Source organism: Erythrolamprus reginae, chromosome 3, assembly GCF_031021105.1.
Source record: "Erythrolamprus reginae isolate rEryReg1 chromosome 3, rEryReg1.hap1, whole genome shotgun sequence".
Classification (NCBI taxonomy): domain Eukaryota; kingdom Metazoa; phylum Chordata; class Lepidosauria; order Squamata; family Dipsadidae; genus Erythrolamprus; species Erythrolamprus reginae.
The window spans coordinates 134,329,330-134,342,696 of NC_091952.1; the positions used below are offsets into that span (position 1 = coordinate 134,329,330).

Sequence of the window (13,367 nt, forward strand, 5' to 3'; positions counted from 1 at the left end):
AGAAATGTACTTTATGGCAGTAAAGTCACTAACTACAGTACTCCCAATTGAAATAGATCTACTTCAAACATGACTAAGTCAGGATTTAACTCAGCTGCTAAACAGGACACTGATACATTTCAGATTTTACTTTTACAGACCTTTAAAACTGATGTGGCTTCCTGGAAATATACAATATTCTCTATTATTTAAAAGAAGACACAATAGCACTGGGCCTCTTCAGATCAAGCATTTATTTTAAAAAGCTTCATTTTGTTAAGCTGTCATGAACAATAATAAAACAGTCTTTTAAAATAAGTCTAATAATTTGAACATTCTACAGACATAGTTGTTGACACCTTACATCCAGTTCAGCAGAAAATTAAAATCTGTCTCCCAGAAATTTGTCTCCTTGCAGCTAGTTTCAATTTCAGTTTAGCACATGGCAAATCAGGGTTGGGAAGCTGATAATTAGTTGCTTGGCTTGACTCTTTCAGTTTGCTGTGAGGAGGTAAATTGCTGGGAAGCAGAGGCCAAAGAGTGGGGGTGGCTGGGGCTACATTCAGTATATAAGACACACCCATGTTTTTTGGGGGTAAAAAGGTACGTCTTATACTTTGAAAAATATGGTATATAACAATAGTAATAGGACATGCTATCTTTTGAACATAATATTTTAATTCAGATATACAAATATAGTCTCATATTTGTGATGATTCCATACTTACCGTACCATTAGAACACAGGTGACACAAAGGAAATTTCATGATATAATGAAGGATGCCCTTGATTCTTCGAACAGTTCACTTTCCCCACAAATAGTATTGATAATCTGCTCACTAGTGACAAATTTAGTGTCTGCTAAGATTTCTGAAGAATAGATAATTTTCAATTAGTCCTTGCTTTAGCTTCTGTCAAGGGCCATGTAACCTGCACATGATATGGCTCAAGTTCTTGCGGGTCAACATAATCTGGAGCATTGCTCATCAAATCTCTTCCCTTGAAAGATTTAGGGAAAGCAATAACATCTCGAATACTCAAACCTCCAACTAAAAGGCAAATCAGTCTGTCAAGCCCTGAAAAAGAAATGCATCAAATATTAATAGTGCTATAAAGTTAGGTTTTGCCCAAAGGTACAGCTATCAATGAAGTTATAACAAGTATTATCAGTATCTCTCCATTAATAAAATATATTGTACAGGTAAAATAAGTAGAAGGTTCGTTTCAGAAAAAAGCTGTTGGAACTTTGCCTAACACTTTTAAATTAAAAAATGGATGAGTCTGTGAAAGGCGAAATAATATGCACATACAGTAGACCAGTATTTCCCAACCTTGGCAACTTGAAGATATTTGGACTTCAACTCCCAGAATTCCCCAGCCAGCAAATGCTGGCTGGGGAATTCTGGGAGTTGAAGTCCAGATATCTTCAAGTTGCCAAGGTTGGGAAACACTGCAGTAGACTGTAAGAGCTTATTCTATGTACATGCTAAGTCACTCACTGCTTTATTTATTTATTTATTTATTTATTTATTTATTTATTTATTTATTTGATTGATTGATTGATTGGATTTGTATGCTGCCCCTCTCCGGAGACTCGGGGCGGCTAACAGCGACAATAAAACAGTGTACAATAATAATTTGGTATTAGAAATGATTAACAATCCATTAATATAAAAACCAAACATACATACATACATACCATGCATAGAATTGTAAAGGCCTAGGGGGAAAGAGGATCTCAATTCCCCCATGCCTGGCGGCAGAGGTGGGTTTTAAGTTGTTTACGAAAGGCAAGGAGGGTGGGGGCAGTTCTAATCTCTGGGGGGAGTTGGTTCCAGAGGGCCGGGGCCGCCACAGAGAAGGCTCTTCCCCTGGGTCCCGCCAGGCGACATTGTTTAGTTGACGGGACCCGGAGAAGATCCAGTCTGTGGGACCTAACTGGTCGCTGGGATTCATGCAGCAGAAGGCGGTCCCTGAGGTAATCTGGTCCGGTGCCATGAAGGGCTTTATAGGTCATAACCAACACTTTGAATTGTGACCGGAAACTGATCGGCAACCAATGCAGACTGCGGAGTGTTGGTGTAACATGGGCATATTTGGGAAAGCCCATGATTGCTCTCGTAGCTGCATTCTGCACAATCTGAAGTTTCCGAACATTTTTCAAAGGTAGCCCCATGTAGAGAGCGTTACAGTAGTCAAGCCTCAAGGTGATGAGGGCATGAGTGACTGTGAGCAGTGATTCCCGGTCCAAGTAGGGTCGCAACTGGTGCACCAGGCGAACCTGGGCGTATGTCCCCCTCGCCACAGCTGAAAGATGTTTCTCTAATGTGAGCTGTGGATCGAGGAGGACGCCCAAGTTGCGAAACTTCTCTGAGGGGGCCAGTGATTCTCCCCCCCAGGGTAATGGACGGACAGATGGAGTTGTCCTTGGGAGGTAAGATCCACAGCCATTCCGTCTTGTCTGGGTTGAGTTTGAGCTTGTTGACACTCATCCAGGCCCTAACATCCTCCAGGCACCGGCACATCACTTCCACTGCTTTGTTGGCTGGACATGGGGTGGAGATGTATAACTGGGTATCATCGGCGTATTGATGATACCTCACCCCATGCCCTTGGATGATCTCACCTAGTGGTTTCATGTAGATATTAAATAGCAGGGGGGAGAGGACTGACCCCTGAGGCACCCCACAAGGGAGAGACCTAGAGGTCGACCTCTGACCCCCTACTAACACCGACTGCGACCGACCAGAGAGGTATGAGGAGAACCACTGAAGAACAGTGCCTCCCACTCCCAACCCCTCTAGCCGGTGCAGAAGGATACCATGGTCGATGGTATCGAAAGCCGCTGAGAGGTCAAGAAGCACCAGGACAGAGGACAAGCCCCTGTCCTGGGCCCGCCAGAGATCATCCATCAACGCGACCAAAGCAGTTTCCGTGCTGTAGCCGGGCCTGAATCCAGACTGCTGAGGACCTAGATAATCGGCTTCTTCCAAGGACCGCTGGAGCTGAAGTGCCACCACCTTCTCAACAACCTTCCCCATAAAGGGAAGGTTGGAGACTTGACGGTAGTTATTGAGTACAGCTGGGTCCAGGGAAGGCTTCTTGAGGAGGGGGCGCACAAGTGCCTCCTTATAAGGAGCCGGAAAGGACCCACTCCCCAAGGAGGCGTTGACAATCTCCCTGCAACTTCTTGCTATCTTTTCAATGCTAGGAACTTTTCTGGAATGAAGGAATTATAACATATCTTTCATTAGTTTAGAAAACCTCTCTGCTAATGTCAGTTGGAAAACTGTGTTGGTAAGCAACATGCCTTTAATTAACTGTGGTACAATTGAGAAATATATCAGAGGGATGACTATTTAACTGCTGAATCAATAATGCTTTATAAATGTTTTACTGAGTATGTTGCCTTTTTGATGACTGGGGAAAAAATCCCCCAAAAGAGAGAAAAGCTTTTATTTCTCCTTTCAAAAATAACCAATTTACAAACCATTATTGTTTTGTTCCCAACTACACTGAGATAACAATAAGTCAGAATAAAGATTAAATGTTTGATAAACCTGATAAATGAAGAATATATTCTTACATACTAGTTTTGTGTAATGAGCTAAGCAAATTTTTACCTAGCTTAGCTATATTTCAAAACAATATTTTTTTTACTTGGGAAATGTTTGCACTTTCATCCCCTAGAGATTTGCACAATTAGTTTGGAGAAATAATTGGAAAATGATTATCAGAACACTTAAGAACAGAAACCCCCCCCAGAAAAAATAGTTGACCACACCCAGACAGGATATTAAAAGGAGGATTTCTGGGTAAAGAGGTGTGGTGTTCCAACCTTCGTAATGGGAGCAGTCATACATTTGGGGTTCCAGAAATGCCTTGCTGGCAACTTGCTATTAGTCTTCTAAATTCATCAGGCAGAGGAAAACCTTGGAAGTTGTAAGTGTTTATGTGTGACCAGAGAAACATTATTTCACTGAGGACTCTCGGTGGCTGCCCGGACCTTTATCTCTTAGTCAATTTAGCAGGGAAAGTTGCCAAGATGGACTTAAATGCCTGAATTTGCTTGTATAAATCCTGCTTTTCATATAAAAGTGTTCAATTTGAAATCTCAGTGTGTGGATTCTCCCTTAGTTCCGATCTGCTTCAGCCAGAGCAGAACAAAAGTAAGATAGTCAAACTTCCTGTATGTAGCAAAAAGAAAAAAAGATACTGACCTAGTGCAATTCCTCCGTGTGGGGGTGCACCACACTCCAGAGCTTCAAGGAAGTGATAAAGCAACTCGGTGTTTTCCTAAGAATGTAAGAAATTGATCAAACAGGCTTTCTGTTCATAGAGAGATCAAATAGGGAAATTCATAGGCAGGGCCAGGGTGCAAATGTAGTTTTCCTGTATATTCATTTTTAAAACAATATTAATATTTTTAACAATAGTAAAAGGTAATACAAAATAAAATTGCACTGAGATATTTCTTCTGACACAAGAATAAAATAACTACAATCGGTTTACCATTGAATTAATGGAAAATTACCTTGAGTATTGTTTGCTTCTTGATCTTTGGTTTAGTGTTAATCTTGGTGTTAATCTCTGCTCATCTTGGTGTTAATTGCTGTTGAGGTGTTTTGCACATTTTGTTTTGCTTTTTAATGGTCTCTTCTGAACAATGTGTAAATAATGTTTATCTCTCTGTACCTGATAATGGCACAGGAATTAGAATATTTTAGGCAAACTCTACCCACTGTCTGGAGGTGGATCCCGAGCAGCTCAAAGTTGACTCACCCTTCCATCCTTCTAGGGTCAGTAAAAATGAGGCCCCAGATCAGTAAAATGAGTCAGTAAAAATGAGGCCCCAGATTATTGAGCGCTGACATTTGTAAACCATCCAGAGAGAGCTATAAAGTAGTATGTGACAGTATATGTCTAATTGCTATTGCTATTTGTTCTGAAATTTGCTTATTCCAAATTAAATAAACACTATTTTAGTACAAACAATTACCTTCAAAACTGTCTCAAGTATGAACCGCTGCTGCTTTGCATTATGGATCCGAATAGAGCCACCTCCGATCTCATTACCATTCAAAACCAGGTCATAATGCTGACCTCTAACCTAACAAGCAAAAAGAAGGAAACATTGTAATTTGTATTGTTATGTATATCTGTCAAAATCCTTGTGAAACAGCAGACCCCACCCAATAGTGCTTTTGCAACTAATGGGAACTACAGTACAGTACATCTGAAGATGACAGAAACAGAATGAACATTCTGAACAAGATAATTAGAAGACAAGTAAACCATGTGTATAATCCTAATTTTCTCTGGGTCTGATTTTATAGTACATCATTTTCAGATAAGATAGATTTCTTGTCCTAAGATTAAATTGCTAATAATAAAAAATACTTTGCTTTTATCATTTTGTCCAATTCTTTGTCTGCAGTATCCTGCTTTGTATATTAAAAAACATAAAGGCACCTGTCTGGGATCTGAGTAGAGAAGATGCTCGTCCAAAGGATGGGGAGCAGTGAAAGGATGATGAGCAGCTTCTAATTCTTCCGGATTTTCTTCTTTGGGGAGGAAAAGTGGGAATTCTACCACCCAGAGGAAGTGAAAGGCAGAAGGGTCACGAAGTAACAGGCCTTTTGCTTCCAGAAGTTCAGCACTCTTCAATCGTAGCTTTCCTAATGCAGAGCACTGAAAACAAATGAGAGTAGAAGAGAGAAGGTGCTAAGGCCTCATAGAAAGACACAGCACTTGCATCTCTAACTCCAAGCTTTGTATTATTATCGACTTGTAATTGTCAGGAGCAATTTTTTCTGAATATTTTTAAAATTCTGATTGAAAATGCAGTGGTTATTAGTCATTTGTTAGAAGGTAATTTATTCAAGGATGAGTTAATGTTCATTTTAATAAAGAAGGAACAGCTCATCAATGCAAATGTCAAGTAGAGGTACAGGTGATTTCTTGCCGGTCAAGAGGAATCAGATATAATTTAAATTTAAACAAATAAATACATTTAGATTTATTTTTGCTGTGCCCAAACAAAACTAAGAGCATCCATATTCTACTTACCACCTTTTTGTGTTGGCCAGCAGCAAGCAACACTAGATCCTCCACATTGGCCTTAACTGTTTTGATAAACTCTTTTTTTTGCTCTTCATTAAGATATTTTTCAAGTGGGGACTTCATGTTGCCATCAGGTTTCAAAATCAAACATGATATTAACTATACAGGACAGAAAAGTTAATAAACAGCTCAGCACTTCTTGAAAAGAATGCAAATGAAACCAAAGGTATTCAACTACTTTAATTGCTCTTCTTCAATATATGGCAATGATTTTCAGATCCCATGAAACAATAGTTAACCAATAAAACTAACCAAACCCAATGCAGCCTAGTTTACACCAAGTACTTTCTGGGATGGAAAAGAACACCGTTATATCTACTGACAATAGCTTAAGTATAAGGAATCATTGTCTAGTGTTAGGGACCAACTTTTCCACACAGAAACAGCTGGAAAAACTTAACTTGTACCTACAAAGTTGCTAGTATTGAAGTTACTAAGATAGACCAATAGTCTGAGTACAAGGCCACTTCCTATCCTTTTATGAGAAAGAATAACGAGGAAAAGCAGTGATATAAGCATGGAATCAAGCAATTTAAGATTTCTTCAAATAATATAAGCAGGCCAGCAAAGAGTGTCTGCTGATTTTGGAATCCTAAGAATCCCTCCCATGAGCCATACATTTCAGTTGTCTCACACACACACCCTTTTTTTTTCTAAAAAAGAACTCTATCATATACAGCATTCTCCCACCCCATGCAAATATTCATAGTGGCTCTGGCAGAGTGCTTGCCTGTATGCAAAGTAAGATACTTACTTTGAAATACACTTTCAGAAAGTTTTAAGCTCTTTCATTCTTTAATATGAATTAAGTCAGTTTGTACAATGTAAGAAGGACTATAAAACAAAACTTACAATCAAAAGTCTATCTTGATCAAAATCATCTTCACACAATGGGCCAGCTTTTTATTTTTCTTTTAATCCAAATTGAACTAAATTAAAAGAACTGGAAATTCTCCCTGTCCCAGCCTCAACTGATGCAGGTTTAAATTTTGCATAGCCCAACATAAATTCTCAAAAGAAAATATTTCTTGTTTGTAAGTATTTTCCCCATACCTGGTTAAATTGGGATTTTGATAATTCATTTAAGGACTCCAAATCTTTAAACTGTAGATATTTCTAGAGACAAAGATACATAAACACTAATAAATAGATTATGTTATATTTTAACTGATACTGTTATACATTTGCCTATTATTTTTATATGAAATATTTTGTTTCAAAACCAATCTTAAATTAAAAAATACTTTCAGATTATATTTTCAGTTCTAGAAAGGAATCACATACAGCAAAAATGAATTAATCACAACAATGATATATAGAGAATTCTCTCCAAAACGATATAAAATCCAAGGAAAATAATCTTAAAACAAAAAAAAAGTTTGATTTCTTTTTTTCCTATCGTTCTCAATGATGCAATTAAAATAATTTCTAAACAGGTATTAAGATTCTATTAATAAACATAGATAAAACAGTGATGTTCAGATTAGATTCTTGCAAACTATCATCATGAGATAAAAAGAAACAATTTTGATGCACCATAATCTTGTAAACTTTTAATCACTATTTTAGTGCCTCTATAATTACAAACACAGGCTTGATATTAAATACCACAACAAAGAAAAACACAGTTTTCCTGTCTCCTAACTGTAGCATCAACTGGCAAAAGCATCCATTCACAAGTACAGTAATACCTCATCTTACGAACCTAATTGGTTCCCGGGGGAGGTTCGTAAGACGAAAAGTTCGTAAGACGAAACATTGTTTCCCATAGGAAACAATGTAAAGTCAATTAACCCGCCGCCGCCGCTGAGAAGCCCCGCCGCCCAGCTGTCACTTTTTGAAACAGCCGGGGGGCTTCTCAGCATCCTCCTGAACCCAAACGCCAAACCCGAACTTCCGGGTTCGGCGTTCGGGAGGTCGCCGAGAAGCCCCCCGGCTGTTTTAAAAGGTGACAGCCGGGCGGCAGGGCTTCTCGGCGGCCTCCCAAATGCCGAACCCGGAAGTTCGGCAAAAGTTCGGGTTCGGGAGGCCGCCGAGAAGCCCCGCCACCCAGCTGTCACCTTTTAAAACAGCCGGGGGGGCTTCTTAGCATCCTCCTGAACTCGAATACCAAACACGAACTTTCGGGTTCGGCATTCGGGCAGCCGCCGAGAAGCCCCCCGGCTGTTTTAAAAGGTGGCATCCGGGCGGCGGGGCTTCTCAGCGGCCTCCTGAACCTGAACTTTTGCCAAACCTCCGGGTTCAGCATTCGGGAGGCCGCCGAGAAGCCCCGCCGACCAGCTGTCACCTTTTAAAACAGCCGGGGGGCTTCTTGGCGGCCTCTCGAACGCCGAACCCGGAAGTTTGGGTTTGGCGTTCGGGTTCAGGAGGACGCTGAGAAGCCCCCCGGCTGTTTCAAAAAGCGACAGCCGGGCGGCGGGGCTTCTCGGCGGCGGCGGGGTCGTAAGAAGGAAAAAGTTCGTAAGAAGAGGCAAAAAATTTCTGAACCCCAGGTTTGTATCTCGGGTTGTTCGTAAGACGAGGGGTTCATATCATGAGGTACCACTGTATCTGTTTGCCTGCAATTCCTCCACATTTGGCATTCAGCTGCAAATCAATTTGAGAACTAGTAGGGCAACAGTAAATTGAGGTGGATTTGAATTAGGGAGATCTAAACTCGACCCAAAGTTGAATATATGAACTCAAATGAATGCCCTAATTTAATAATTATTTCTCACAATTAGTCTGTTGTTGTAAATGATTTCATATTGTGAGAACAATGTAAATAATGACAAGTGCACAGAACGTAAGCATGCTTAATAAATCAAGGATGAAAAGCTGAATTTAAAACATTTATCCAAATGTGACTGACAGATCATAACTGGGATACACCTTCAATAAATGTACTGTATTTCTTTTTAGTATTTGACTGTTGAACAAAATTTGAAATTATACCAGCACCCACTGTTGTGTATATTCATTTAGGTATTTTTAGAGATAACCCTGCAGAGTCCCAGTTTTCAGAGAAGAGAAAATCTCATCTGACTGTCTATGATGTTCATTCCACTGACTGATGGACATAACTATATATAACTCTATGATTTCTAGCTTGTACTTCAGAATGGGGTTGTGCGGAAGAAGTAGGAAAGAAAACTGCATTGATAATATAAGATGCAGCCTTTCCTAGTTTTCTTCCCATTCTTTTTTCACACTAGAAATCTGGGCTGATTTCTATATTTTGCATAACTGTTTCATTTCCACCTATAGATTAAATATTTTTTCTTTCACTTTTTTTTAGTACTGAAGTGCTATGAAGAACTGACAGCCCAGGTTTGAGGCTTGAACTTCCATGAAACAGGATGAGCTCCCATTATTTGCTTCAACTCCTACATACCTAACAGTTTGAAAGCATGTGAAATAGAATAGATTAATAGGTACCACTTTGGTGGGAATGTAATATTTGATGTATAGCCATGCTGGCCACATGAACATGAAAATTGTCTTTGGACAATGCTGGCTCCCTTGAGAAGAAACCATAACCTACAGTAGGGTACGACTGACAGAGAAAACTTTATCTTTTTACTTCTTTCTACAAGGACGTCTATCTCACAGATCACCATTCTTCCTCTCCACTAACTACTGAGTTAGCCAAATCTCCATAAGTGTGCTTTATTTTATTCAGTATTATTTTAATTTCAATATACAAAGAAATACATTAGTTTAATGTGTTCTTATTTTTTAAGAAATAGATTTTACTGAAACCAGTTTGACGTCTCCTGAAAAGATAAATTTTGCTTTTTCAATCATCTACTTGTATGCAAGTCCAAGAGAGAGAGAGAACGTATTTGTATGGTTCATCATAGAAATAACAACTTCATAAATTACAATATCCAAGATAAAAGATATTTCCCCTTCCCACAAACACCCTCACTCACCGCTCCCTGGGGAATGCAAATGGCTTTCACTGTACTGTAGGGCTCACTGAGAGAATTTTGCAAAAAGCCAACATCTACATTCCCGAGAATGTGACTTACATCAACGATCTGACATTGGAAGAAAAGATATAAATATCATAATTGTGACAACAGGAATATGACTAGAAAAAAACAAGGGAAGGAAAAGCTGTTTCAAATGCAAATGAAAAAGGGCTTAACTTTACAACCTATACCCGTGGTGAACCTTATGGAAGTGCCCTCTCTGTGGGCATGCGAGTCGTCACCCCAATCCAGGTCCACCACACATGCACATGTGCCTCCTGCCAGCCAGCTGGTCATTGGGTCTCTGCTGTGCATGTGCAGGGAAGGCAGTGGTGGGGGCATGTGGGGGGCAGTGCACGCATGCACAAGGTGCGTGCACGCATTTGCATTGGGGTAGGGGCACACGCTTTGAGCATTTGGTCTGGAAAAGCCACCACTGTCCTATACTCATCAGCTGATGAATTTTGTTCAAGACATTGGAACAGCTGCCACTACAACCCCTTTTAAATAGGAACACAGGCTTTGGGCGGAATTCTCATAACATGGCTGATAATTTATGGTAGTCAATAAGTCAGTGCTTTAGTTTCAGGAAAGATAGACTTCCCCCTTCCCAGTTTCTAATTTAACAAATTCAGTATGCAGTACAAAAACATTTGGGGTATCTTAAAGAGAAGAGTTGTGATTGACATAAGCTTCTGTAACTCAAGACATTGGTACCTTGGCACTCAACTGCTTTGAAATTAATTAAGCTTGGTACTCAGCACATTTTGTCATGAAAATTTTGTCCTGATACGGATCATTATTTGGTACTCGATCCACAAGCTAGAATGCCCTGGTGTTGGCTGCCTTGTGACTCACTATATTATTCCTTATGGGAAAAATCTGTTTGGTACTCATGGCCTCCCAGAACGAATTAATAATAAGTACCAAAATACCACTGTTATCAAATGTGGCAAATGTGTATAAGAACTATCAACAATTACTGCTTTAAAACAGCAGAGATCTCCATATTTCTCTTTCACACAAATTAAAAGTCAAAATGCATTATAATTTGATAAAATATAAGGATTATTTATTAGTCATTTTAATGTATATTCTAGAATAGATTTGCTTCAACAGATTTCCTGTTATTTGAACAACAAATTGGAGGAAAATGAGATAATCATGGGATTATCCTACCCTTATATGACTATATCTGATCATTATCTCATTTACATTACCTTGTTCTTTTACAAGAATGGTTAAAAGCATATCTGGAAATAGATTTTGATTGGAACTGAGGTTTGATGGCTTGTAGAAGTTAAATTCAGCTTACATAATAAATTTTCCTTAATTTAAAAAAACCTTTATATCCTTGAGATCAAGGAATAAACAAACAAGTAACCCAGCATTATGAAGCTGGATCATCTAATTTCGCTAGTCTCACAAATAGAATGGTATATGTGATTTCCTGTAATAGGCTGTGTCAGCACACTTAGCTCTGCCTCATCACAAAATTCTGCACAGATCTACATAAGATTGCTAGGAAAAGCCAAAAAGTGGTATTGAGACAGTATTAAAAGTTCTTTGTTGCCCATCTATTCCTCCCAGTGAGACTGTGGTATTTTTGAAGAAATCTGTTAAAAGATGGGAAGAGATTAATGAATTTGATCCCCAGAAGCTAAAGGTGTCATGGGTAAGAAAGTCTCTAAATTATGCCATTTAGATTAGTTACCTAATTGTAGACAGGCTGTCTTTTTTTCTTCTTCCATGCCTGGTACTTGGAAATTATCTGGACCTGTTTGCATTTTTCTTGGCAAATTTTATTACAAGTGATTTGCCACTACCTCTTACCTAGGGCTGAGAAAAAGTGACTGATCCAAGGTTGTCCACTTTGCCAAGGGACTATAACTCATGGTCTCCTAATTTCTAGCATGATACCTTAACCACTACACCAAACTGTCTCTCTAAAAATGATATAATTTGACATAAATAAAATTTAAACAAATTCCTCTTCACCACAAGTGCTTTATTAAATCAAGGTTGTACGGAATGAAACTTGGAAGTAGTCCTGTATTGGGACCCACCCATATGGGCAACTGGTAGTTAAGGCAAAAATTCATTTTAGCTGTCTAGCAATAAAGCCAGTGAAAGCCCCGAGGTCCTTATGTATTTTGTAACAAGCAGCATTTAGAACTGGGATATCAAACGGCTAAGAAATATGAACAAATTAGCGTAAATTCAAGATGAAAATTACGCAACATTTCACTCACTCAATATACTGTTGGCAACACCCACACTTGAGAAAATTTATCAAAATATCAAGAAATCCCAAAACAGAGATGGCAAGATACCATCAACGAAGATATTACGGGCCTGCATCCTGGAGACGCAGGTGACCGTGCAAAGTGGTGCTCAATTATCCAAAAAGTGGACCCTATACCTGTGGGAATACACTAGGAAGAAGATGATCAACAAATCCCATTACAATTAACAGGCCTTCAATGTAACAGCGGGAGTGTGGGAGTCAAGCAAATGGGTAATTCTGGTAAATGAACATGCCTTCATTCCAAAACGAGTATCAGGCTTATCAGTCCCATAAGTAGATAGCGCCTCATCATAGGTGATTGAAGGGAAGGGTATTTTGATAAGCCCCTTTTCCTTAGGCCAGGAATACTGCAGCAATCCCTCGATTAAAGCCAGAATTCCATCTTGGTCCACAAATGACATTTCAATATCTATCTTTAGGGGGCGAAATAAACAAGATTTTTTAAAAAAAGAAATAAGACACATAAATATCACCATTATTGTATTTAACATTTTTTCAACATATATATTTCTTTGAAAATGCAGTACTGTATACTAGAAGGGTTACAATTTTAGATGACCGTCTTTCCTTCAGAATCTAGGCTTATAGCACTCATTTCAGTGAAATACTTGTATATGCTCAGATTTTGTAGCTGTATCTTAATTTCATGGTTTTAGGCTGATTTCTTTGCCCATTCATTCTCTCTTCTTTGTCCCTTCTATTCAATTTTGTGGGAATTTTCTATGCTAACCTGTTGCAGGGAAAAAACCATGTTACACATATTTATTACAGAAGGTATACCTCAAATGATGTTTTTAGATGAAGCAAATTTTATTGCACACAAACTAATCCTAGCAATTTTGCAAATGTAGATTAGTTTTAAAACACACAAAGTATCTCTGAGCAACTCTCTGCCATATACTCAAATCAACCCCATTTATAAAATAATTATTAACATCCATATAGAGTAGTACCTCTACTTATGAACTTAATTTGTTCCTTGACCAGGTTCTTAAGTAGAA

The 13,367-nt window shown here is 38.9% G+C and overlaps 1 protein-coding gene across 3 annotated transcripts in view; it reads right to left on the reverse strand.

Moving 5' to 3' along the window:
* Positions 1-215: 215 nt before the first annotated feature.
* The window catches only part of DARS2 (aspartyl-tRNA synthetase 2, mitochondrial), a 44,072-nt gene continuing 30,920 nt past the window's right edge, over positions 216-13,367 (reverse strand). For all 3 annotated transcript variants that reach the window (XM_070746765.1, XM_070746764.1, XM_070746766.1), the window contains 8 exons: positions 12,600-12,779; positions 10,017-10,124; positions 7,156-7,218; positions 6,049-6,201; positions 5,452-5,670; positions 4,979-5,089; positions 4,200-4,275; positions 216-1,055 (listed from right to left, as the gene is read on the reverse strand). In XM_070746765.1, coding sequence (XP_070602866.1) covers positions 868-1,055; positions 4,200-4,275; positions 4,979-5,089; positions 5,452-5,670; positions 6,049-6,201; positions 7,156-7,218; positions 10,017-10,124; positions 12,600-12,779 — 1,098 coding nt within the window. In that variant the 3' untranslated portion in view covers positions 216-867. The remainder of the gene's footprint in view (positions 1,056-4,199; positions 4,276-4,978; positions 5,090-5,451; positions 5,671-6,048; positions 6,202-7,155; positions 7,219-10,016; positions 10,125-12,599; positions 12,780-13,367) is intronic.